General features: G+C 34.7%; 1 protein-coding gene and 1 long non-coding RNA gene across 7 annotated transcripts in view; one reads left to right on the plus strand and one right to left on the minus strand.

Annotated features, from left to right (window-relative positions):
* CREB1 (cAMP responsive element binding protein 1) overlaps positions 1 to 27,507 on the plus strand; it is a 59,256-nt gene that overhangs the window by 17,849 nt on the left and 13,900 nt on the right. For 3 of the 6 annotated variants that reach the window (XR_002136985.3, XM_074341067.2, XM_019726913.3), the window contains exons 3-8: positions 5,662 to 5,808; positions 6,559 to 6,600; positions 12,313 to 12,413; positions 20,038 to 20,180; positions 24,819 to 25,001; positions 26,880 to 27,030. Coding sequence is in view for 4 of the 6 variants with exons in the window: in XM_074341067.2 (XP_074197168.1) it covers positions 5,662 to 5,808; positions 6,559 to 6,600; positions 12,313 to 12,413; positions 20,038 to 20,180; positions 24,819 to 25,001; positions 26,880 to 27,030 (767 nt within the window). In the remaining 2 variants the exon portion in view is untranslated. The remainder of the gene's footprint in view (positions 1 to 5,661; positions 5,809 to 6,558; positions 6,601 to 12,312; positions 12,414 to 20,037; positions 20,181 to 24,818; positions 25,002 to 26,879; positions 27,031 to 27,507) is intronic. The other 3 variants (XR_012498939.2, XM_074341078.2, XM_019726914.3) reach the window with 1 other exon arrangement.
* Positions 155 to 26,953, minus strand: LOC148754899 (uncharacterized). Its single transcript, XR_016019824.1, has 3 exons — positions 26,828 to 26,953; positions 5,553 to 5,870; positions 155 to 2,477 (listed from the first exon to the last, which is right to left on the minus strand). It is a non-coding gene; the product is annotated as an uncharacterized LOC148754899 (long non-coding RNA).

Genomic DNA, 27,507 nt, shown 5'->3' on the forward strand with positions numbered 1-27,507 from the left:
TTGCCTAATTTTAGGAATGATAGTATTAATTCAGTAGCATAACAAAAATGTATTGTTAAGCACTAATACCCTATTTGTAGTGACATGATTCAAAGATAATTACATTTTAACTGATGGGTAGATTGTCTATTAAACAAGAGAAGAAAACCTAATATGACTGCTTTTTTCATATCACAGATTTATTTTGGGGCATGCCAATGCAGATAATCTGAAAGGCTAAGATTGCATATGCTTAAACTGAAAAATAGGATAAGCAAATAAATGGGCAAACAGGTAAATTTCAAGGATAATAGTAGTTTTTGTTTCCTGTGTATTTTAAATATAATTCATAATTCTTTTATTTTGACTAAAAGATTCAATCTCTACAGTTATATTCTCTCATCCTTCTTTTCCTTATGTATTTTTCCGCAAATATTTTATTAACTATTTGCATATATATGAGTAAGAAAGGTGGTTGATACAAAAACTGAATAACAAACATTAACCAGCAAGGTAAGAGAGTATGATACTGCCTCTTTCAGATAAAGGCTCCCAGGAGAAAATAATCCTAGCAGAGGCTATGGGATGTTGAGCTTCACCTTCCCAAAGAGTTTAGCAGTTTTCCCAGCAGAGTCGCTGAGCAAGAATGGGACCTTGGTAAATAGACAGCGTACCATATTGAGCTGAAGTGGGGGCCAAAAACTGGACCTCCAGCAGGAATATAGTCAGAAGGGGTGGGCTGCTCTATAAGATCACCAGGACCCACCTCCAGCCCTCAGGAGTAGAAGACACTTGGGGGTGAAGTAAATGTACTCAGGTGAGGTGGATGCAGGAGCACAGGAGAGCCAGGACTTCATCAGGGAAACATACACAGATAAGAATCGGGGCTCATCCCAGCGTTCGGCCCTCTGGTAAGAAGATACGCTGCCAGCAGAGATCTTGATGGTGCCAACCCTCAACATAACCTTTCTGTTGGGTCTCACTATTCTGTCTGGCCTGGGTGTCCTCTAAGTCTGCTAAATAATGTCATTCCGGGAATTCCTTTACCCCTACTATCTTTCTCTTGTGGAATTTGTGTTCTTGATATAGGAAAGCATGTTTTCCAGAGGTTTCTTGAGCAAGTATGACTGGGTAAAGAATTCTTGATAAGAAAGTCATTTTTCTTTCAAATGTTGAAGGCATTGATCCATAGTCAACTTCTAGTGTTGCTGTTTGAAAAGACTAAATCCATTTCTTATTTTGTATCTCTTTAAATTACTTGGTTGATTTTTTTCTCCCCTCTTCTTTCTCTGTTTTTTCCAGGATCCTTGTGATCCAGATGTTATACCTATACCATGTTTCCCCGAAAAGAAGACCTAGCTGGACAGTCAGCTCTAACGCGTCTTTGGAGCAAAAATTAATATAAGACCCGATCTTATATTGTATTATATATTGTCTTATAGTAAAATAAGACCGGGTATTATATTAATTTTTGCTCCAAAAGACGTGTTAGAGATGATTGTCCGGCTAGGTCTTTTCGGGGAAACACGGTAGGACTGTTTTCTCTGATTTTCTCATCTTTTCTCTCCTGTTTTTTATCTCTGTCTTTTTGCTCTCCTTTCTCAGAGATTCTTCAACTTCACATTCCAACCCATCTGTTGAATTTTTTTATTTCTGCTATCATGTTTCTAAGAGTTTGTTTTCTCGGAATAGTCCTTTTGTGTTTTAATAGCATCATGTTTATGTTTCACAAAGGCAGTATTTTTCTCTTATTGCTGAAAATATTAATTCGGTTTTAAGTTTTCTTCTCCCCTCATAGATTTCCCTCTGAATAGCTTTCTTTCCCTTCCATTTGTTCTGGTCTCCATCTTTCATATTAGAAGCTCTCCTTAAATGTTTAATAATTTGTAGTTGTCCGCTCAGGTTTAAAAATAGGGAACCCAAAAGCTATATTGGAAACTCTGTGGATATGTTTGGGACCTAACATCTATGAGTTGTGAACTTCACTTTATGGTGACTGGCGTTCCCAATGTTGGTTAGTGTCTTAAGTCTTTCTTCTGACCCTTGGCGTTGGTCAGGGTCACCAGAGAAAGCTTTAGTAATACCCTGCTTGTATGGTAAAGACCTAGGAGCCGAGTGTGAGAAGGAGACTGGGGTTTAGTGCCCCACCTTCAGCACTGCATGGTGTTAGGCTAAGTCAAGAGACCCTCCAGAAAATAAATCTCCAGTTCTCTTGTCAGCGGGGGATACACTAGTTGTTCTCCCACAGGAAGTTGAGGGGATCCAATTGCTTCTCAACCAGCCTTCCTTATTTTCAGCCACTCCTTTCACTCCACTTTCCAGGGTGTCTTAGATCCTGAGCCTCTTAAGGATTTTGTGGTGCAAAATCAGGCCTTCTCTACGTCTGCCTCATGAGTTGGCTTTCTGAGGTCTTCCAAGTTCAATACCATTCATCCTTCTGCTTTCCAGCCTTCAAAATTCTTAATCTTTCCCATTCTCCTATGCTCATGTGATTATACCTATAAAAATAAAATCAATTTCATAAAGTTTAATTGGGAATTCAGGAAGGAGCAAAATTGCATGCACACGTTCAATTTGCCATTATCAAGCAGTCCTCTAACACTTAAGACATTTAAAAGCAGAATGACATGATATTCGAGTATTAGGAAAGCTAGTTCCCATTTACATATATATATATTTTTTTTCCTCATATAGTTTTTTTCCCCTTGCTCTCCAAGTGCTTAATACATATATCATACATTTTTGACATAATTTCCTCTCATAATTCTGATACCTGTTATTTTTTTTTTCAGTTTCTAATACTAAAAAAGTACAGTAAAATTCTCAAATCCAAGATCATTATGATTTTATCAATGAACAGAAAAAAACATCCAGCCTAACTAGTAAAGGAAGAATATCAACTTAAAACAATGTGAGATGTGTTATTTTACATTTTGAATTTACAGAGATTTTTTTTAAGTGAAAAAAAAATGTTGATTTTGACTATGAAAATGTGATTTTTAAAAAATTTTTATAAGAGTTTATTTCAGCCAAACTGATGATATATGCTGAGGAACAAGATCTCAAATTCTCCCAAGAATGTAAATTTTTGGATTTAAGTAGAGTTGAATAAAAAGATGATCATTGTAGCTTCTTGCAGTAAACAAATTTGAAAACCTAACTATGTAATAATGAATTTATTAAATAAATTACATACTTTTTTACTATTATGTAGTCATTAAAATCATTAAAGAAGACTGTTAATGGAATGGAAAGATATTTATAATGGATTCTAAAGATAAAATAGATTCCTTGATAGTGTATTATAAAAATTGAGTGTATATATGTACCTTTAAAAAACACCTAAATCTACTGCAAAAATATTAACAGTGATTGTCTCTGAGTGGTAGGAATATAAATTATTTTAAAATATTTTTGTATGTCTGTATTTTATAAACTTATAATGAGAGGAGTCATGTAGAATGATCAGGTTAGAAAAGGGATTATTCATTGAGTTAGCTTGTTATATTTATCCTAGAGAATACTCAGAAGAGGATATAATAATTGCTTCAAATATTAGAAGAGCTTTTATATGGAATTGAGATGAGATATTCTGGATAACTTCGGGTTGTGGTTCAGCGTAGGGGAAAGTATCCTTGGATTTATCAGAGATTCTGACCTTATAAACAGGCACTCTATGTAACACTAATGGAGGTAGTCCACAGACCACATTTTAAGAACCAGGTAAAATTAAGCAAGATTTGTAGTGGCCAGAGAGAAAGTAATTAATAAAGAAGGACTGCCTAACTGTCCAAAGATGGAAACTCATGGTTTTAACCTCTTACCTTCAGTAGGGATCTTCCCCGCAAGCTTCACAGTCAAATATTTGACTGCCTGCTAAACATCTCTGCATGTTCAGATGTTAGAGCAATTCTATCATCTTCCACCACCACAACCACCCAAAAGTTTCTTCTTCATGTGTTCTGTTTGAGTTGACAACGTAGCCTGCCAATTCTCACCCAAAAGTGCGTCATCTTTGATTCCTTTCTCAAGTCCTTCAACCAATCATCCATAAAGCCCTTTCTGGTCTGTCTCCTGAATTTTCATTAAATCACTTCTCTCATTCCCATCCCTGCCACATCTAGTGCCTCATTTCTCTCCTTCATTATCTCACCTTCACTACCATATAGGCTTTCTCAATTGGTCTCCTCACCTCTACTTTTTTTTTTCTTCTGAAATAAATATCTTTCAGACTGCCACTAAAGAGATCTGTCTAAAATGCAACCTCACTGTGATATTCAGGAGTTCCAAACCCTTCAGTGCCTTTCCCAATCTCCTCAGGATAAAATGCAAGTTCTTCCATGTGGCACATAGAAAATTTTTCATGACTAGCCCATCTGGCCCCTGCCTCCCTGTTATTTCATCTCTCCCCACGTCCTGCATCCTGCAGTAACACTTAGGTGATCACTCGCTACCACGTACAGACCATGCTGTTTCTCTTCGCTTCTGCTAGTGCTGCCCTCTCTGCCTGGAATTCCGTTCAAGTTGTAATAACATGCCTAACTTGTATTCTTGGTTTCAGATTCAGATTCTTCCAAGCCCTCTCTCCTCTCAGGAGGATGGGGTACCTCTCCTCAGTGTGGTCATTTTTCTCTTCATAAACCTTATTACTTCACTGAATTATATTTATTTGTGTTCTTGTCCCCATTTCTTCACACACGTACCCCTTAAGGGCAGGGATCTATGTCTTTCTTATTTTTGTAGTTTGAGTTCAAAGTTTCTGGCACATGGGTCCCCAAGTGAGCAAATAAAATCCCTACTATCAAATGTGTACAACATAGGAACAGTAAGTACCATCTGATAGACAGGTTTGATCTACCAGCCTTTTGTACCTGGATGTTGACTCATTAAAATTGCCTTCTTTGTTCCTCAGGAAAAAATTGGTTTCTCTTATATTTTCTCACCTCTGCTCCTTCATTCTTGCAAAAGGAAAATAAATCCTTAAAATATCAACTAGTACCAGTTTAGTGATTTATTTGGAGGGGGGAATAGAAATTTTCAGATTATAATACCTATTACTACTTCATCATTAAAGAAAGGTATACTTATAATTACTTTAAAATGGAAGCTGTGCTGTATATTATAAAATGTATATTTGTTCTAGACTTAGTAGCTAAGTTTTGTCCAAGTTTGAGAGCAGTTATATATGAGAACATGGCTTATTTAACATGATATTATGAAGACTTATGTTTCTTCAATTCTAGCATATCCCTTTACCTTCAGTAAATTACTTAATCTCTTTGAACACTTGACATTTCTGTCTCTAAAGTGGAGATAATCCTCGTTACCCAGTCTTCATCTCTTTGAAGAGCAAAATGAGAAATTGGGTATGAAAGCAGGTGGGAAAATATAAAGCAGCATACAAACAAAGTGGTATTTAGTGTTCAGAGGAAGTCTGTTATGTATTTTGATATTACACTATTTGGGCTTTTCTCATTTGGAAGGAGTTGAAAAGGGGTTGGGAAGCATTTGTGGGTTTTTTTCTTTTTAAGAATATTAATCATTAGTTTCTTTCACAGCGATGAAGTACTTACCTAGCAGAAAGGTCATCTTTTTGCTGCTAAAACGTTGCTTTACACTGAACTTGAGTGCTCATTAGAAGGCATCTGTGATGGTAATTTTTTTCCATGTTCGACACCATAGGTATCTATGCCAGCAGCACATGCAACATCATCTGCTCCCACCGTCACGTTAGTACAGCTTCCCAATGGGCAGACAGTTCAAGTCCATGGAGTTATTCAGGCGGCCCAGCCATCAGTTATTCAGTCTCCACAAGTCCAGACAGTTCAGGTATGTGTATAAAAAGTTCTGCATCTGCTTTCATAACTGTTGTTTATAGCCATATCGCTCTCCTTTCATTAATTATGAAAATAAGAACATATATAGTTCAGAGTTTTTGTTTTACTTTATAGTAAAGGAATATTCTGCATCTGTATAGTCAATGTATGTAGAGGAACATGCATACCCAAGAATAGATGTGTAAGAAAAAATATTTTTCTTAAGCTGTAGAAGAATAAGAATTGATTGGGGAAAATCATTAAGTACATGGGATAAAGTAGAAATGTTTGGGAGAGACTGAGACTGATATACCTCAGTTAAGGAAAATTGAGATACAAAAATAGTAACTGTAATTGTTTTCTAAACATGCAATTGGGAAAAAAACACTTGTCAAAAATTAATAACCTTACCTAAGATATTTGAATTTAGAGATCACATAAAGCATTTGTAAAACCAGCTATGTTTAGGGTTCTAAGTTGGAGTATATAACTTTGAAATTCAGAAAGTGCGTCTTACTAGTCAGGGATTATACTACACGTTACCTTATTCTTGGGAGAGAGTGTACCTTTGGGTTGGATCCAAAGGAATTAAAGGCACATAGACCTCTGAAGGTGACTGCTCTACTTAATTGTAGGGAAGACCTAGAGCAGTATACAGCAGTATACATTTGCAATGAGCTTATTGAAGAAAAAGAAAAGATTTGAACATTCATTCAAGTAGGCCATAACCCCAGCCTCCCATTTCATATTTTTTGCTTCACAGTCTTCCTGTAAGGACTTAAAAAGACTTTTCTCCGGAACTCAGGTGAGTCATAGGTCCTAGATTTGGAGAGAACTATTTTTAGAAAGGAAGGTGAGAAATTATTCTTTATGTCTGTCCTCTACAAACATGGAATTCAGGCTTGAATAAAAAACCTGAGAGATCTTGTAGGTCTAGGCCAAACTTGTTACTTACCTAGCCGTTAGTCTGTTGCTTAATTTCCTTATATATCCTTTCTCCCCACCTCCAAATGGTTGTCCAGCATTACTCTAACACTTTCAAAGGAAAGATGCTCTATCTCCTAAGGTAATCAATTTATAATTAGGGGTAATTGCTAAAAAATTCTTCCCTGTGATAAACCAGAATATGCCTTTCTATAATTTTACCTGGTGGACCCAGTTCTATCCTCAGAAACTATTTAACCAAGTTTAACTCCTTTCCTGTTGGACCACTTCCTATTCCCCCTCTCCCGCCCCCTTCCCATTTAAAAAGAAAAAGTCCGGACTAAACAATTGCCTATTTTTCTATAACCACTTATTATGTGGTATAGCTCTGATTCCTCATCACCATCTCTTTTCTCATGGGTGACCCGTTGTGTTTTTATTGAGTATGGTAGCCAGACTGATTGATATTTGTAGAGGGGAGAAGTGCCTCCTTTGTCCTGGAAGCATTCTGTGAACATTGAAAGGACATGTTAGATTTTGTCAGCCATATTATACTATTGGGTATTGAGCTGCTGTTACCCACCTCTGCTTCATTCTGTCCTTGGGCTTTTGGTTTCCTTAAACACTTAGTGGAAAAAAAGAATGTTTTCATGTGAATCATTAAATTGTATGAATTTCCATACTGAAAGATACTGGGATTGGAATTTGTTACCAAGTGGGAGACAGTGTTGTCCAGGTAAAGACCAAAGAATTTAATGTTTCTGTGGAATCACACTGACTGAGTTATAGTCTCCTATCTTATCAGTTGTTTCTTGTTTTCATTGACTGTTACCTTACTATTCTCCATGCTATGCCATTACTCATTCCCTACTTATATTTTCTTCTTGATAATAGTGGAAAGAACCTGCTAGTCAGAAGACTAGATTCCAAACTCACATTAATCTTTTTCTTTTTCACTTATAGTAGTAGGAGATCTATCTGTAAAGAGCACACAAAAATTACCAAATTATAGCCACAAAATTTAAGATTACAACTTTTGGTTATAATAGATGATGCTTAATTCTTTGCTGTAGTCTTCATTTTAATCTTTACTTTGCAGCAATAATAATAATAATAATAATAATTTGGACTTAGGGGTTATACAGCCCTTAACTATAGAAATGTGTTCATCTTTTTAAGAACACATTTTCCATTAAGGTGAGCTCTGCTTACAATTGAAAGCATGAATTCTACAAATAGAGACACAAATATAGTATTTTTTTCTTTAAAGGGCCTAAACCATGGAGACTTTATTAAACTTTAATGGTCACTTCAGCTGGTTACAGTGATTAGCATTAATAACTAGGAACTAGTTTACATCAGAAGAGGTGATCAAGCAAGGAGAGAAATGGCCCCTCAGACTTCTAGATGAGAGACTATTAGTATTCCAGAACAGCATTTCCAAAATATATAAGGTACAACTCTCAGGTGTGAGAGTAAGATATTAGGACTTCTGTTTATATTTTTTTAATCCAGGAATATTAGAAACTAAGCTGTATTAATATTTCCTATATGGCTTGCCATTTATATGGTGCCCTACCTTTGTCCTTGTGTGTGTGCACATATATATGAGTCAGATCTTACAAACTATGTGAGGAGAATCCCCCAAAACAATGGGAGTGACACAAATGTATAGACAGTAACAGTGGCATCCCCACTTTTCATTTGTTGGCTTTGGATGCATTTTTAATACAGTGCAGTTTAAATATGTCAGACAGAGAGAGGGCTTATGGATTGTTACCTTAAACTATTACGTTCATTCCTTCAGTAAATTTTTATTGATCATATGCTATGTGCCAGTCATTGGTATAGGCTCTTTGACAGACAGCAGTGAACAAATAATACTTCTCTATTCTCATGAAGATCACATTTAAGCGTAGACAGTGAAAAAATATGTCAGGTGAAGATAAGAGTTAGGAAGTTGATTAAAGCAGGGGAAAGGGATAGAGAATGATTTGGGGAGCAGGGAGTTCTAATTTATGTCAGATGTTCAGGGAACGTGATGAGCCCAAGGCAGTGAAGGAGGCTAACCCATACAGATGAAGCAGGTCCACAGGCTCGGAAGTGAGAGTATGCTTCACATATCAAGGAGTAGAAAGAAGATGTGGCTCAGAGAGTGAGCAAAGGGGACAGTGATTGGAGATGAACTTTTTGATAGAATCTTTACAATACTTTGTAATGTGATGGGAGCAACAATAAAAATCTCTTGTACACCAGAGACTCAGTGGTTATCATGTAGCAATATGAGTTATCTAACGTAAGGATGAGTTTGTTTTTCACATAAGCCAAGTGTTCCAAAGTTTCCACTATTTTTAATGAGGACGAGCAAGGACTTGAAAGGGATTATATTACCTAGTTGGGGGGCGGGGGGAAATTCCCTTTCTGGGAGAAAACGACATGTATGTGAGAGTAACTGCTTTTTGAAAGAATCTTGTGCTATGGAGAGAAAACATTTTGGAAATAAAAGTTTAGAAACGTTTACATACTTTTTTTATTAACTGCAAACAGTATAAATTTATATACTTTTAAAACCTGGAAATAGAATTTTCTAAAACTATTCAGATGTCTTCTAGAGCTTTAATAGGTGTTGAACTTATCTGTTAAAATATGAAATTATAACACCTTTAATTAGCATACAGTAACTGAGGGCCAGGGAGATGAAAATGTACTAGGTAAATCTCATCAAAAGTTTATATGATTGGTAGATGAAAATGAAAATTAATTGTTTTATTTAGTAAGCTATCTTTAAGATTTTATTTTCTGCTATAAATAACACTTAAAATTTACAAATAAGAAATATATAAGCTTATGTAAATTTTATTTATAAGGGAGATCTTCAGATCAAAACAGTTTGGCAATCATTGCTCTAGAGTTTTAGTAAACTACTTGATCCAGTGACTAAAAAACTACCTAAACCATGAGTGTGAACTCAACCCAAGAAAAGTACTTTAGTTTCCAGGGAACCGCATATAATTTAAGAAAACATCTAATATTACCATTGCTTTGATTTTCGCTGATATTTTATTTTGAAATTTCAAAAAACCTCAAAATAGGACGTTCTCCTCCCCCCTCCCCCCATATAATAGGAAGTGTAGGTTTAAAAGAAAGTTGAGAATGTAGATCTAAAACTTCACAAATACAGTGGTGATTTGGCTTCCTTAAAATTTCTTGACTTATTTAATCTTAAGTGGCCAAGGTGAAAGACCTGTTTAAGGAACTCAGGAAGGGGCTTATGAGAGATGACAGGCGGTGAGGCATCTGTGTCAGTGAGATGTGAGAGTAGTCTATGATACTTAAACGGGGTATCATTTCCATAGGGTTGTTAGTAGTCTATTGAATATATATTAAACTATAATTAAGAGTCATTTGCAAAAAGGATTTTTGACATGATTTTTGTTTGTCTAAGAAATGTGGGACCACTGAGTGGTTTTTGGCTTTGTTTTCTGTTTTTTTGGTAGGTAATCCGTAGAAATTGGCTTCATAGCTCTCAGTAATTACTATATAGTGGTAAATTAATTATTCTGTCTGAATTGACAAAATCTTTTATTAGATCGGGGGATGGGGGTGCTTTTTTTTTCTCCTAAGAGCAATGGATCCACTGAGTTTAAATCAAAATCAAAGGTTATATATAAAAAAACAACATGAATTTATTTCATTTTGAAACTGGTCTATGGGTCATTTATGTAGCATGTTTTAAAGATGTTTTCATGACTTTCAACTTGGGAATAGTGTGCCTAAGTCACTGTGTGTCCTTAAAAGAAAGTTGTAAGGATGAAGGTCAAAGAAAGAAGGCAGAAAGAACAATAAAGGAACTAATGTTCTGAGAAGTATTAATGGAGTTAAACACCTGTCACAGTACTATCCACTTTGAGTTCAGTTTTGTTATTCCTTGAAATTCTGACCTTCTACTGAGGCCTTTTCATAGCTCCTTATCATCTATGAGAAAGTCTGTGCAGACTTTGCTGAGCGGGCTACTTAAAGCAGCCACAGATCAGTGGGAAATTGTTCTGTGGGCTCCTTTGACAGTAACTACAGCATTATTACTTTGCAGAGAGAATCACAGACTAAATTCAGCATTGCCCATCTTTTTACCTGTCATTTCTGGATTCCTTAAGTGTTACTTGTTAATTTTTAGGTCTTTGAGACTATACTTCTTACACTTTAAAGTGTTTGGATGAGGCGTATTACTTTATTATAGGTATATTTTGTGATTATTAGATTTCCCTAATTTCATTATCAAGTGAGTGCATATCACAAAGCCCTGTCAAACTGAATGCCCATTCTCCGGAACCCCTAGGCTCAGACCACATACAGAGTACCTTTGGGATTTCTCAAGTTCCTCTGAATGTGTTTTTTCTTTTTGCCATTGCCATAAATTGCGACCTGGAGCTAACCCACACAGACCCTTTTGTCTTGGTTAAATCTGATTCTCACTCTGACAGCATCATGCACACCTAGTTCAGGAAAGAGCAAGAGGGTCTTACTTAGTAGACTCGGGAAACTTGGGAGTACAAATTTGACAGAGAAGTTTGCCTAAGTGAATGAACTTCTAGTCTAAAAATGGTCTAAAAACACCTCTGGGTTGCTGCTTTTGACAAAACTGGTTTGAGATTGGACCCAATAGAGTACTGATGCTTACAAGGATGTCTAAAACTGAGATGCCAAGTACTGACAGTGGCTTCACTACTTCTTAGTTTTGTGACTTGGGTAAGTTACTTAACCTCTTCGTGCCTTAGTCCTTCCATCTATAAAATGGATATAGTAATTGTACTCATCCAGTAGCTAATGTTACTGTATTAGCAAGTATTAAGTAATATAACACGTTTGTGCTTTAGCAAAGCAACTGGCACATAGTAAGTTGTCGGTAAATGCTAGTTAGTATTATTATTATCCCATGTAAAATCTTTATTCAACTTACCATCATTACTTTTCAGTCCAGGGATACTTTCCAGAAATGCAGTTGTTTACCTTGAGTGTTTGCTTAATAAAAATTGTAGAGCCAACTTTGAAGCATTCTACATGAAGCAGAAAGTTTCTTCCTAACTTGTTAGAAACAACCACCAGGAACATGGTGGGGATCACCAATCTTATTTGTACAATTGTAAAGATATTCACAAGTGTTTACACAGTAAAGGAAAATATTTGTATAGTCACTATATAGACTTATGACCAAATATTTAGTCATTTATTCTTTCCTTCATGTCAGAAACCTTATTTTACTTGATAGTTTTTTTCTAACAACTATAAAAAAACAACTGACAGATAATATTAACGCATTCAGAATTGATTACATGAAGTCCTAAAAGAGACTACGCTGAATTTGGCTATCACAAAAGTTTCATTTTGACAAAATTTTTAGGTCCTCTGGCTTACAGAATAAGTAAAGGGACAAGGAAAGTGATTGGTGTGGTTATTTCTCATAAAAACTAATTTTTTTAATCTACTGAAGGATGTGTAAAGTTTATATATGTTTTATGTTTGACTTTTTAAAATTCATAAAAATTGTATGGGAACTAAATTTGATTATCAAGATAAAGTTCTTCTTTATTTTCAGATTTCAACTATTGCAGAAAGCGAAGATTCACAGGAGTCAGTGGATAGTGTAACTGATTCCCAAAAACGAAGAGAAATTCTTTCAAGGAGGCCTTCCTACAGGTATGGAATTTAATAGTTGTTAAAAGACTTTAGAATCAGAGATGTCTGAAGACCAATAAGCTGCTCAGTTCAGGACCATATAGCTTATTAATCTTCATCTTGAGTTACTTCTCTCAAAATAAATTGAAGCTTATCATATAGAATGAGAGCACTTCTTACTCTGCACAGTCCTGGAAAAACACTGATATTTTTTTCTGCTTCTGTTTCTGTGGATTATGCCGCTGCTGCTTTTCTGTTAAAAAGTTTGGAATACATTTGATAAGGTTGTAGCATTTTCCAGTTACATGTCAGTTCTGAGACGATACTATTTATCTACTTAGCAACACATTTGCAAACCATTTCTGTACCATTGTTTATTAATTTAATAGTTGTTTCAGGGTGATGTTTTGTGGATATCCCTTAATTTTAGGAGCACCTTACTGTAGTTTTTGTATTCAGCTGTAGAAGTTGCCTGGTCCATGCCTTGCCTCCAAGATGAACCAAAACCATTTTTTGTTTTTTGAGTATTATATATTAGCTTCAGGTGTATAGCATAGTGATTAGACATTTATATACTTTATGAAGTGATCCCCCAATTAGTCTAGTACCCACCTGGCACTATACATAGTTGTTACAACATTATTGACTATATTCTCTGTGCTGTACTTTACGTCCCTGTGACTATTTTGTAACCACCAGTTGGTATTTTTTAATCTCCCTTCATCTTTTTCACACAGTCCTCCAGGCCACTCCCCTCTAGCAACCATCAGTTTGTTCTTTGCATCTATGAGTCTGTTTTTTGTTTGTTTGTTCATTTTGTTCTTTAGATTCCACATATAAGTGAGATCATATAGTATTTGTCTTTCTCAGTCTGACTTGTTTCACTTAGCCTAATACCCTCTAGGTCCATCCATGTTGTCACAAATGGTAAGATTTCATTCCTTTTTATGGCCGAGTAACATTGCGTTGTATATATGTACCATGTTTCCCCAAGAATAAGACCTAGCCGGACCATCAGCTCTAGTGCATCTTTTGGAGCAAAAATTAATATAAGACCCAGTCTTATTTTAATGTAATATAAGACCAGGTATAATATAATATAACATAACATAATATAATTAATATAATATAATATATAAAACACCAGGTCTTATATCAATGTTTGCTCCAAAAGATGCAGTTAGAGCTGATGGTTCAGCTAGGTCTTATTTTCGGGGAAACACGGTACCACAATGTCTTTTATCTATTGACGGGAACTTGGGTTGCTTCCACATCTTGGCTATTGTAAATTGTGCTGCAGGAAACATAGGGTGTATATATCTTTTCAAATTAGTGTTTTGGATTTCATTGGGTAAACACCCAGAAGTGGAATTACTGAGTCATAAGGTAGTTCTATTTTCAATTTTTTGAGGAACCTCTGTTTTCTTTAGTGGCTGCACCAGTTTGCAGTCCCAGTAATGCACGAGGGTTCCCTTTTCTCCACATGTTATTTGTTGATGTATTGATGAGAGCTATCCTGACAAGTGTGAGGTGATGTCTCATTGTGGTTTTAATTTGTATTTCTCTGATGAGTAGTGACATTGATTATTTTTTCATATGTCTATTGGCCATGTGTCTGTCCTCTTTGGAGAAATGTCTATCCAGGTCTTTGGCCTGTTTTTTAATTGGATTTTTTTCTTTCTTTTTCTTTTTCTTGGTATTGAGTTTTATGAGTTCTTTATAAATTTTGGGTATTAACCCCTTATCAGATATATCATTGGTAAATATCTTCTCCCATTCAGTATGCTGCTGTCTTTTTGTTTTGTTGATGGTTTCCTTTGCTATGCGACTTTTATTTTGATGTAGTTCCATTTGTTTATTTGTTTCTTTTGTTTCCCTTGCCCAAGTAGATGGATCAGAAAAGTATCACTAGGAGCAGTGTCTAAAGAGTTTATGCCTTTGTTGAGTTTATTCTTGTATATGGTATAAGAAGATGGTCCGGCTTCATTTTTTTGTATGTGTCTGTCCAGTTTTCCCAACACCATTTATTGAATAGTCTGTCTTCACCCCACTGTATGTGTTTTTGCCTCCTTTGACATAGATTAAATGACCATATAGGCATAGGTTCATTTCTGGGCTCTCTATTCTGTTGCATTGATCTATGAGTCTTTTTTATGCCAGTACAATGCTGTTTTGATTACTATAGCCTTGTAGTATAGTTTGATATCAGGTAGCGTGATACCTCCAGTTTTCTTCTTCTTTCTCAAGATTGCTGTGGCTATTTAGGGTCTTTGGAGGTTCCGTGTAAATTTTAAAATTATTTGTTCTCGTTCTGTGAAAAATGCCATTGGCATTTTGATAGGGATTGCATTGAATCTATAGATTGCTTAGGGTAGTATGGACATTTTAACCATGTTAATTCTTCCTATCCATGAACACAGTATATTCTTCCATTTATTTGTGTGTTCTTCAGTTTCTTTCTTCAGTGTCTTACAGTTTTCTGAGTACAGGTCTTTTACTTCCTTGGTTAAATTTATTCCTAGGTTGTTTGTGTTTTTTTGTTTTTGTTTTTTTTTCATGCAATTATAAATGGCATTGTTGTCTTAATTTTCTGACAGTTCATTATTGGTGTATAAAAGTGCAACCGATTTCTGGATATTAATTTTGTATCCTGCAACTTGACTGAATTTATCAGTTCTAATAGTTTTTTGGTGGGGTCTTTCAGATTCTCTATATAATCATAACATCTGCAAACAATGACAGTTTTACTTACTCCTTTCCAACTTGGATACTTTTTATTTCTTTTTCTTGTCTGATTGCTCTGGCTAGGACTTCCAATACTGGGTTGAATAAAGGTGGTGAAAGTGGGCATCCTTGTCTTGTTCTTGATCTTAAGGAGAACGCTTTTAGCTTTTCTTCATTGAATATGTTAGCTGTGGGTTTGTCTTATATGGCCTGTATTATGTTGAGGTATGTTCCCTCTATTCCTACTTTGCTGAGAGTTTTTATCATAAATGGATGCAGGATTTTGTCAAATGCTTTTTGTGCATCTATTGATAATGACTATCATTTTTATCTTTTGTTTACATTGTGTATACGCTAATTGATTTGCAGATATTAAACCAACGTTGCATCCCAGGAACGAGTCCCACTTAATTGTGGTGTATGATACTTTTAATGTATTGCTGAAATCGTTTGCTTATGTTTTGTTGAGGATTTTTGTATCTATGTTCATCAGGGATATTGGCCTTTTGTTGTTGTTGTTTGTAATGGCTTTGTCTCGTTTCAAACCTTTTTATATTTTTATTTTTTTTAGTTTTTTTAGTTTTTTTTAAGATTTTATTGGGGAAGGGGAACAGGACTTTATTGGGGAACAGTGTGTACTTCCAGGAGTTTTTTCCAAGTCAAGTTGTTGTCCTTTCACTCTTAGTTGTGGAGGGTGCAGCTCAGCTCCAGGTCCAGTTGCCGTTGTTAGTTGCAGGGGACGCAGCCCACCATCCCTTGCGGGAGTCCAGGAGTTGAACCGGCAACCGTGGGTTGAGAGCCCACTGGCCCATGTGGGAATCTAACCGGCAGCCTTCGGAGTTAAGAGCATGGAGCGCCAACCACCTGAGCCATCAGGCCGGCCCCTCAAATCCATTTTTTTTATATGTAGAAATTGGCTTCATATTTAAAATCTCCAGGAAGAGCAATTTCACAAACTTTCATAAGCTTACTTAAGAGTTTAATAAACTTCAAACTTACAATATTCTTTGTTATTAATCTAAATTACTTTATGTGTATTTTTATTTTTCAAAGCGATGGTTAATATTTTTTCCACTATCTTCACAATTAAATTAAGAATCCTAAGTGAATATCAATAAATTGATTTTGAGGTCTTAAGAAATTTTATGTTACCAAGAATGTGTTGTATGCATTTATACTCATAAGTTCTTTTTAAAATATAGCTAGTTTTAGATTTTAACTTTGAAGTACATCTCATGTTAGTATGTAACACATTTGATCCTGAAGCACATCCAACCAGGTATTAAGAAACAGTGATGTGGTTTGTCTGTATATAAATTCTACGCAAATCTTAGCTGTAGACCTTATAAATATGAGCTGTATGTTGAAAAAAAAATCTTTTATTTGCCTTAATTGACTTGTAGCCTATATCCCAGCAAATATCATTTAAATAATAACACCTTAATTAATAATCAAATAGAAGATGCCTGAAACCACACATATGTAGAGAAAGGGCTACTTTCTTGAAAGATTATGGTATCTTCCCTTACAGTCAAACTTCCACAGTGGGGTACCATTATTTTGTTTTAAGTTTATGAATTCTTGACACCTAGCCTCTGTGTCTTGATTATAACAAGATCTCTAATAACAAAGTCCTTACGATATGCTTGTGAGGTTAGAAAAATGAGGATTAATTGATAATGCAAGATGGGTTTTTATTGGAACAACCCAGCTTTAATTTATACCTAGAGGAAGTCCTTGAAGAGCTCTCACTTAATCTCACTTGCCTTGGTATTTTTACTAGCAAGTTAGCTGAAAGACATAGAAGCCATGCTTATCAAATTTGCAAATGACAAAACCTTAACAGGTAAGTATCCTAATGGATGGGAGCATAAGTACTTTTAAAGATCATAGCAGCCAAGGGAAAAAGACTGAAGTAGGATGAAATGTTGGCAATAATTGTAAAACTTCTGAACTTGAGTTTAAAATCTGTTATTTAAAGTATAGGATTCTGAGTAAATTCATTTTAAGAAGATAATTATGTTCTTTAATTATTACTGGTGGGATATAGTTGCCCAAAAAGCCAATATACTGAAAGGCTACATTGGTAAGAACCTAGAGTCTAGATTAAGGGAAGGAATTACAGTTGACCCTTGAACAATGCGGATTTGAACTGTGCAGGTCCATCTATATGCAGATTTTTCCCGTGGACCCATGCAGTTCAAACCCATGTGGTTCAAGGGTCAGCTAACATTTGGGAATCCTCACATGCAGAGGTCTCACTTAAGTTGCAGCAGATTTTTGACTGCACAGGCAGGGAGTCCCTCACCCTCTCGTTCAAGGGTCAATGTTAGTAATTTCACTGCTTGCACCACATCTGGAATGGACTTTAAGAGAAAGTGAACTGTATCTCCAAGGGTAAAATGACCAAGGTGGTCTGGAGCATCTGGAGACTGGAAAGAGAAGGCTAAGAATGATCATTGGCCTCATGCAAAAGAGAAGTAGATTTATTTGCAGGCAGGTCTAGAGTAGTCGTTTTCAAACTTTTGTTTAACCACAATCCACAATAAGATATATATCTTTACAGTTCTGTATATACCTACATACAGTTATACATATTCTTATATGCATACAATTACACATTCATATATAAATATACTTAGGTGTGTGTGTGTGTGTGTGTGTGTGTGTGTGTGTGTACAGATATACACATCTGTATATGTACCTTTATATAGGCCTCTGAAGCAGAAATTCCACAAAACTACTTATGTGTGATGTTCAGCTATTCTTTGTTGTGTTTTGTTGGTTGTAACATACTTGTTTTCATGGCTCATATAGGGGTTTTGACCTCAGTTTGAAAAACGTTGCTCTAGAAACCAGTGTTACTTAAAATGTGATCCATAGATCAAATTGATAAATCAGCATCTTCCTAGAAGTGCAAATTCTTGGTCCCCTCCCCCATACCTAATGAATTAGAATCTCGGGAAGGGAACCCAGGAGTCTGTGTATACCGTGCTCTTCAAGTGCTTCATTGTATGCTGAAGTTTGAGAAACAGTGCTCCACAGCAGTGACATCCAAAAGTGTGATCTGTCCACAAACTGTTTAAAACAGTTATGTTTCTCATTCACAAAAAAGATAAAGGAGAGAAAATCATCCTTACAATAAGAATAGGTGTTTACTAAATGAAAACAGGCAGATATGGAAAAGAATAAGTAAAAAATCTTGGAAATGAGAAATACAAACCAGGGAATTAAAAAACAATGACAAACCAGTAAGTGTGATAAACTAGATACAAGTAGCTGATAAGAGAATTGGTGAACTGGAAGGAAACTTAGAAGGTAACTCAGACTGGAGAACAGAAATAGGTAGAAAATGTGAAAGACAGGTGAAATGTCATGGAGAATAGATAGAATAAGGTGCTTCAATAGTAGAATTTACAGAATTTCCAGAGGGGAAATTGAGAGAAAGAAAATGTTTCAAGAGATAATAGAATATTTTTTAAAACACCTGTAAAGGTAATTACACAGGTAAATATAAAAATCAGGATTACTGTAATTTTGCTTTGTAACTCCTCTTTTTTCCTATATTATTTGAAAGATAAATGCATAAAACAATAATTATAAATCTGTTAATGAGCAAACTGTATGAAGATGTAATTTGTGACGATAATATAAAGGTAGAGTTCTGATAGACTGTTAAAGCTAAGTTAGCAATTCAAATTCAATTGTTAGAAATTTAAGATGACTTAGGGTTTGTTTTTTTCCCTCTTCTGTGATCGTTATTCATTTGAAATATGGTAAGGTTCACTTGTTTTGTTTGTATTCCATTTTTAGAATTTTCCCCATCCTTGTTGATACTTTGTTTTGAATATGTGAAACGTTAACAAGGTTCCAAAAGTCACAGTTGTACAAAAAATATATACACAGAAGTGCCCGCCACTCATTTCTTCTGTCCTTTTTTACTTCTTTCCCACCTGACCCAGTAGAAAACTAATCTCATTAAACTCTGTCTTGTTTATCCTCTCTGATTTTTTTCTTGAACAGATGAGCAGATACATGTATATTTTCTTCTGACACTTTCTTACACAAAAGTATCCATTTTTTGGATGAACCATAGTTTATTCAACCATTCTCCTGTGTGTAGGCATATAGATTGTTTCCAGTATTTTGCTGTTACAAACAGTGCTGCCATGAATAACTTTATGCATATGTATCTTTGTACTGTAGGAAGTACATCTTAAGGGTAAATTCTTAGAAGCAAGATTGCTGTGTTAAACACATTTGGTTTTGTTAGATGTTACCAAATTCCTTCCATTAGGGTTATGCAAATTTTATATTCCCAACAGCAATGTATGAGTGTCTGTTTTCTTACAGCTTTGCTAACAGAACATATTGTTATATTTTCTTTATATCATCACCAATTATAGTCAAAAAGTTTAAAATCCGTTTTTGATCTTTTTTTATCCCCCTCAGTTTTTAAGAGTTCTTTGTATCTTCGGGATATTGGCCGTTTATATGTAATATATATAAACATTTTCTCCTAGTATTGTTGATTGTCTTTCGACTTTATTTTTCGTGTTCTTTACCATGCAAAAGGATTTTTTTTTTTTTTTTTTCGGTCTATAGTCAATTTTATTAAGCTCTTCTTTACTTGCTCCTGGATTTTGAATCACAGTCTTTCTTTACATTAAAATTTACATTTAAATGTAAATTTGTTTACATTTAAACTCAGAAAAATTCATCTGAGTTTATTTTAGTCCTTGTTTGGTTTCATTTTGACATAGATCCCTGCTTCTTTTTTAGTTTACTCTTATAAATTCTTTTATTTTAAACTTCTGTGGTAAACACTAGCAGCTTTCTACCAGTTTTCTGATATTTTCCTATTATTTGTATTTAGCCAATAACTGTTACTTTTAATTAATATAATTTTCTTTTTTTCTAGGAAAATTTTGAATGACTTATCTTCTGATGCACCAGGAGTGCCAAGGATTGAAGAAGAGAAATCTGAAGAGGAGACTTCAGCACCTGCCATCACCACTGTAACGGTGCCAACTCCGATTTACCAAACTAGCAGTGGACAGTATAGTGAGTAATAGATATTTCTGTTTTGGAAAGTGAGATGAAAAACTAATGTCTGCATTCTCCTTAAAGGAATCATAAGTGCCAACTCTTTTCTCAGTCTCAACTGCCATTATTATATTTCCTTTACTGTTCAATATGCAAATTCTGTAACAGAAGTACAGTAGTACCTCGGTTTTCAAACATCTCCGTTGACGAACATTTCGGTTTACGAACACCGTAAACCCAGAAGTAAATGCCTCAGTTTTTTAACACGTCTCAGAAGTCAAACATGTTACACGGCTTCCGCTGAGTGCTGTTTTCAAACGTTTCAGAACTCAAAGGGTCTTCTGGAACGGATTGCGTTCGAAAACCTAGGTACCACTGTATTTTCTTCAGGGTGTTAGGTAGGATTGCTCAAGTATGTAAACTCTTTAGATGGCCCTTTGTTTTATGCAGATGTTGGAGAGTCTTAGAAGTTTTTTGAACCACTACTTAAGAATTTTAGTCTTCATATAATATATGACGTTAATAGAGATTTTTTCAGATTAAAAAAAAATCATTTTTTTTATTATGTTTAAGGCCTAAATGGTGTCATTATTCATCTATGGTAACACTTCATCTTTCCTTCTAGCATTTTAAAAATCATATTTAATGTTTCGTGATTGGGGTGGAGAGGTTTGGTTGCAGTCTACTAGTACACTCAATTATTCCTTCTAGTATAAAAGGTAGTGTAGTGAATTATGATAATGAAAACATAAGGAGTGCTGAAATTAAGACCTTTTCTTTGCTCACAGCAAGCAAAGATTTCTTTTGCAAAATTACTGGGTTTCCATTTCTGGTGATAGCTCCATCTGACACTTAGGTATCTCTTCTTATCTGTCACCTAAATCTGTTATAAAGTACTTTGAGTTCCGCTTTTGTTTGATCAAAAGCATTTGTGTGAATGGTACTTTTTGTTCTTTTTCCAGTACCTTTTTGCCTCCCAAAATGCCTCACATACTGATTTCTTTATTTTGATTTGTTCATTAAGTCCAGTACTGCGCATTATGTTTTCCCCTCTCCCTTCCTTAATTACAAATTAAATGTACACATTGAAACTCTTTTGCTGCATTAGTTTCCTAATGTCCTGGGGTGGCCAGTATCAGAAACACATATAAAAGTTTGACTCCCAAGTTAATAGTTATTCCAATTACAGCTCAACCTTGATTTGCATAACTAATTTGCGTTCTAACTGTATTAAAAACAAATTCCCCAGTAGTAGCAGGACTTTTAGCTCTCCCAAAGCTGAAACTTGATAGGAGAAGGAAGGTATTTTTCACGAAGCTTCTTGTCCACTCTGAAAGCTTAATAGAGTTCTGTCATCTTTTTCCTTCTTAAGTTCTTTGTTGGCAGGGATATACAGGTACTGTCTATATACTTGTACTTGTGTAGTTTTTAGCCTTATAGCCAAATAATTTGAGTTATTCAAGATGTGTGTTCCAAGACATTGATACATGACTTCTGTTTTCCCCCTTCTTCAGCACGCCTAAGGGATATAGCATGCTCCTGTTAGTGACAGTGATTGCACTCAGTGCAGCGATTCGCACTTGAACTAGAACGCATGCTTCTTAGGAAAGAGGCATATCAGAATCACAAATAAAGAACTGAAGTTCAGAAAAGTCGATGTTTAAGTTGGCACACTGCTCTCCTCTAGCAGCTGAAAATTGCTAGTTTTAAAAGGTTAATACTTTAAGAATTTTTAAAGCTTATTCATTATCTTTATACCTATTCTCTATATATGGCCTTGATGGAACTGATTTAAAGTTATATTCTTGTCATTAAGAATCAATATAATGACTACTTAGATATACAACATTTACATATTTCTTAACTTGTAAAACAAATATATGGTTGTGAACATTCAAATGGTAGAGGTCCCTAGTATTAATAAAAAGTAAAAATCATTTTCATCCCTCCCCAGCAGTAAGAGTTTGTTATAGATCCTTCCATTCTTTTTCATTGTGTTTATGCAGACACCTATTATCATGTATTTTTGTGCAAGTGAGACCTACATTATTTGTATACCATAGACCAGGGGTGTCCAAACCAGCCCGCAGGCCAACTGTGGCCCGCGATCCATTTTTTATTGGCCTGCAGCAAATTCCAAAAATATATTTAATTTACTTAAATAAACCAGGTGATGCAATATGTACTTCACCTCGAGTGAGTTACCCAGCTGTTTGTGTATTTTACTGCATATGGCCCTTGGTGAAAAACGTTGAAAAAAGTTTGGACACCCCTGCCATAGACAGATAAACACACATATAGTTATGTGTCTTGTGTCTTTAACAGCTACATTGTGTTTCACTGTATAAATATAACGTTTATTTAAACATTCCCCACACACACATACTGATGAACAAACATTTAGGACATTTCTACTGTCTCAAACAATGCTCCGTGAACGTTCTTATATAGGTATTAATGTCTCACTGGGGTAGCACTGAGGTAGAAAAATATGTGTCTCATTTAGAGCTTGAATTTTTTGTGGCACTCAATAAAACTGTAACCCACTATGTTTTCCTTTTGTTTTGGCTACTAGAATCTCAGCTAAGTTTATGTTGTTAATGTGTTCTTTTCATCTAGATTTTCCAATAGAGTTATTATGTACACCTAGAGACGCCTGACTTCTTTTTCTTCTTTTTTTAATGAATTTAGTTTTATTAAAAGCTATCTCAAATCTTTTTGGAATAATCAGGTATATAAATAAATATCTAGAAAAACCATGTTTAATAGGATCAAACTTTAGACTACTTTCATATGTACATGATCTCATTTGATTTTTATAATGTTGTACTTACTGGCTAGAACCGGATATTTTTATTTCTACAGAAGAGTTAACAGATTCAAGTAACAGTTTAGTGATGGAACTTGGACTAAAACCCAGTTCTCCTCATAACTAGTTTTCTACTTCTTTCTTCCCACCTTGAGTTCATTGGTATGTACCAAGAAGAAAGCTCTTGAGTGTCAAATACAGTGGAATTTGCTTATTAACTATATGAGAAATTGTGGTTTGATTCTCTTAACCTTCTAATTCTTTAAAATTATCTGGCAGTATTAATCTCAGAATAGTTCTACATGTTCCTTTTGTTACCTTGTCTAAAAATTTACGGGATTAACTAAAGTGGATAATTTGTATACTCCTGTGCAAGTATCTTAATTTCTTCATGTATCATTTGCTAAACCAAATCATAGATTAACTGTTACTATTTCTTGAATGAACAGTAGATAATCAATTTTCCATATAGAGATGACTCAGGATATTAGTTACTAGTATCCTGACAATTTATCCCAAATTAATTCTCTTCTAACAGACAAAAAGTATGCTTAAGTCAGACATGTTGACTTAATTAGTTAAAAATCCATTATGCAACTTTATATGTAATAATGTAGTTTTTAGTCCTTCTGTTTCTGGAAAACTAGAACTCTAACAGGGAGAGTGCCTACAGAAGGATCCAACTACCTATCTCAATGCTGGTGTCTATAGGATTGCTTCTTCTAAATACAATAATGATTTCTTTCTTCCTTTTCTTTTTGTTTTTTAACATTTTCTGTGTGCTCTACCATAAAGGTGAATTCAGTTTTTCTTAGGAAGTGAAATATCTATTAGTATGAGCCAAAGTTGATTACTTTGAAACAGATGAATGACAAGTGTGGTTAATTAGTGAATAATCAACAAAAGATCCTATATTAGAATGCTTAGATATGTAACTTAGAAATAGCAGTATTTTTTTTCTAAGTGATGTTCTTGAGCTCTGATTTTAAACTCCATGAGAGAATATGATCATTAAGTTCCATAGGACATTTCAGTTGTTTCATTAAGTGGACTTTTATAGTTTTTACATTGCTAGCAAGTTAGAGAAAAGCATGCGTTACTGAACTGCTTTATTAATTATGCATTAAAACAACCATTTATTAGGTGCCTATTACATGCTGATTTCAGTGCTGCTGTGTTTCCCTGAAAATAAGACCAGGTCTTATATTAACTTTTGCTCCAAAAGATGCATTAGGGCGTATTTTCAGAGGATGTCTTATTTTTTCATGTACAACAATCTATATTTATTCAAATACAGTCATGTCATCTTCTGGAACATCGTCATAATGTACTAAATGTGTCCATCTGGCTGACGATCTTAACTGGAGCTTATTTTCAGGGTAGGTCTTATTTTCAAGGAAATACGGTAAGTATATTAAAATAAAGAAGAAAAATCACATTTCCTACCTCAAGAAATTTATTTCCTAGTGGGACAGCAAATATTAAACAATTTAAATGTTAGGTAGTTAATGCTAAAATAAAATATGGATCACAAAGTGATATCTCCTCTGAACCAAATAACATCAAAAGAAATTTAATATTTTATCTACATACTTTTTAGAAAATTGTTAACAGACATTATTATAAATTGTAACATGGTTCGTACAGTGTATTTGTATTACCGAAATTGGATATGGGTTTCCTGAGCAGAAAGTTATTTGAGTGTACCAAGTCCTTCTTGGCAATGTTATTTGCTGTGATTTCTCCTAGCTTATGTCTTACAGATTATTCTACTTTGAATTTAGTGTGTTGTAAAAGTCTTACATGGTATTATTAAACTTGTAACAATAAAATTTGTTGGGTTTTAGTTGCCATTACCCAGGGAGGAGCAATACAACTGGCTAACAATGGTACCGACGGGGTACAGGGCCTGCAAACATTAACGATGACCAACGCAGCCGCCACTCAGCCGGGTACGACCATTCTGCAGTACGCGCAGACCACTGACGGCCAGCAGATCTTAGTGCCCAGCAACCAGGTCGTCGTTCAAGGTAAGAGAAGTCCGAATTCATAGGTGAGTGTGGTAAATCCTTTCACATGTTACAATGTTATAAACTCAGAAAAAGTAAGTATGATACTGTTAAAATGTAAATTTTTCTTCATTATAGATATTTTCCGTGAACTCTTCCATTATTCCAATTGGACCAAAATGTCATGGCATAAAAACAACTATTTTCAGTTTTAAAAATAAAACATCTTTCTTTAACACTTCTAGCATTTGGTGATAGAAGAAACAGGATAGGTTAGAGGGAGACAAATTGGGAATTAGGAAAGCTAGATTCTAGATCTAACTGTATAGATTTGCTATGTGGCCCAACCTCTCTGGGCCTCATTTTTTCCCATGTGTCAAATGACAGTTGCACTAAATCACTTATTTGGAATTTCAAAATTCTGTTCCTCTGCTTATTATTCAAAAGGAATTTACATCATCCTCATTTCTAAGATCATCTTTTAATTTCAAATGAAACCATTATATTATGAAAAATCTTATACCAGTATGCAACTCTGCTGGTCTGTGGAGACAAGTAGTGTTAAATCCTTGATTAATTATAAAAATAGCTTTTTTCTGTTTTATTTTTTTATTTAATTTAATGGGTTTTTTTGTTGTTGTTTTCTTCCTGTTTATTTCAGGAATCTTTATGGATAGGAGTTAACCATTTTTCTTTGAATCCATGTGAATATTTTAAGAATACGTTTTATGCCAGATTGAAAATTTGTATGTTGAGGCAATAATGTTTCTAAAAATATTTTCATTAATAACAGTATGTTTTGCCACTGTTAGGTAATGACAGTTGTGCCCCTTCCTCAGGATAATTTTTGAATAATCCTAAAACATCAAGTAGAGAGAGTCACAATTTATTTAAAGGGCCCTAATGTATTTACAGAACATATTCTGTTACTAAACAAATAATATTTGAAGAAGATAATATTTTGCTTATTAATGGGAGTAAAACACCTTTTCACTTTACATGCAGGTACTCAAAAATTGTAAAGCAGGATGTCAGTGAATTTGAATTCTGAACGTCAGTTTGAAGATGGTAACATGTTTAGTATATAAATCTTTTCCACTCAAGCTACACATTTTAATTGATGTTAACAAATATGGATAATTTTATAAAAATCTTCAAATTCTTTCAGATAATGTTAGGTTTCTTATTCTTAGGAGGGCATATTATTAAGCTGTTTTTAGAAGCAGTTTGACAAGTAGTGACTATGTTTCTTTTCATAAGTGATGATGGATCATTTAGTTAGAAGAATAAAACTTTATTTAGCTGTTATCATTTACATTAAAACAATGTTTACAATATAATTGGCATCACATGGTACACTTTTTCATACTTACATTTTGTTTCAATTAGAAATTTATAATAGTTGACCATAATGCTTTATTTTCTCTTCCATTTTGCTATTTTATGAAAAATCATGGTCGTTTTTATGTCGTGGCAAGAGTCTACTTGAAATTTTTTAATATGAATTTACCAATATCAAAGGAAGACATTGAGGACTATACTCTATCTAGGAAGACCATCCAAGCTGTGCCCTACTTTACCTTTTAGACTTAAGGTTGGTAAGCATGTTAACAGAATAGAACTGCATTCCAATGAAAGACAAATGAAAAACCAGGCAGACATAGGTTAAGACCTTTTTTGACCAAGTGTCTGTACTAATAAATACATTAAATTGAGAATTATTTCTTAGTAAAACCCAAAAAGTAATGGTTCTTTCAGAACATTTTAGTCAGAATCATCTGTTCCTTTTATTCCCCTTTTAATCTAAAATGTACGTTTAGATTGATGATTGACACATGTAGACTTACCAAGTCACAATGCTTCAGTGTCTTACATCAGGCTCACCATTTTTCTTTTCAGCTGCCTCTGGAGATGTACAAACATACCAGATCCGCACAGCACCCACTAGCACCATTGCCCCTGGAGTCGTTATGGCATCCTCCCCAGCACTTCCTACACAGCCTGCTGAAGAAGCAGCACGAAAGAGAGAGGTTCGCCTAATGAAGAACAGGTACATAGATTGCATTTACTTAGATTGTTGTAAGTCAGGTATGTCTTCAGAATGTGCCAGATGTGTGTTTTTGTGTCTTTTACAGCTGCTGACAGTAGGATCTTTGTGTTCAGGTTTTTCTGGTAGAATTGATGGCTCTTGCCAAAACTACTTTATTTAATAAGCTACACTTATGAGATGGTTAATGGGATTATGGATCAATCTTTGATCATAGTATAGTTCTCTTTCATACAATTTCCCTGTGAGAGCTTTAGGGTACAATTTGCTGTTTTCACTGGGCTCTAACCAACTAGCTAGCTTATTTAAAAATTGTTTCTTTTCATGAGTAGTATACAGAGGGAGCCAAAAAAATGTATACACATTTTAAGAAAGGAAAACTGTATTAAAATTGTAATACTCAATATATACCAATAACAAAAGATGAATGCAAGTTACATTTGACTTCTGCAATGACAAGAGGTGCTCAAAGTGGTTACC

This window comes from Rhinolophus sinicus, chromosome 17, assembly GCF_057876585.1.
Source record: "Rhinolophus sinicus isolate RSI-liver-muscle chromosome 17, RSI-T2T, whole genome shotgun sequence".
Taxonomy (NCBI): domain Eukaryota; kingdom Metazoa; phylum Chordata; class Mammalia; order Chiroptera; family Rhinolophidae; genus Rhinolophus; species Rhinolophus sinicus.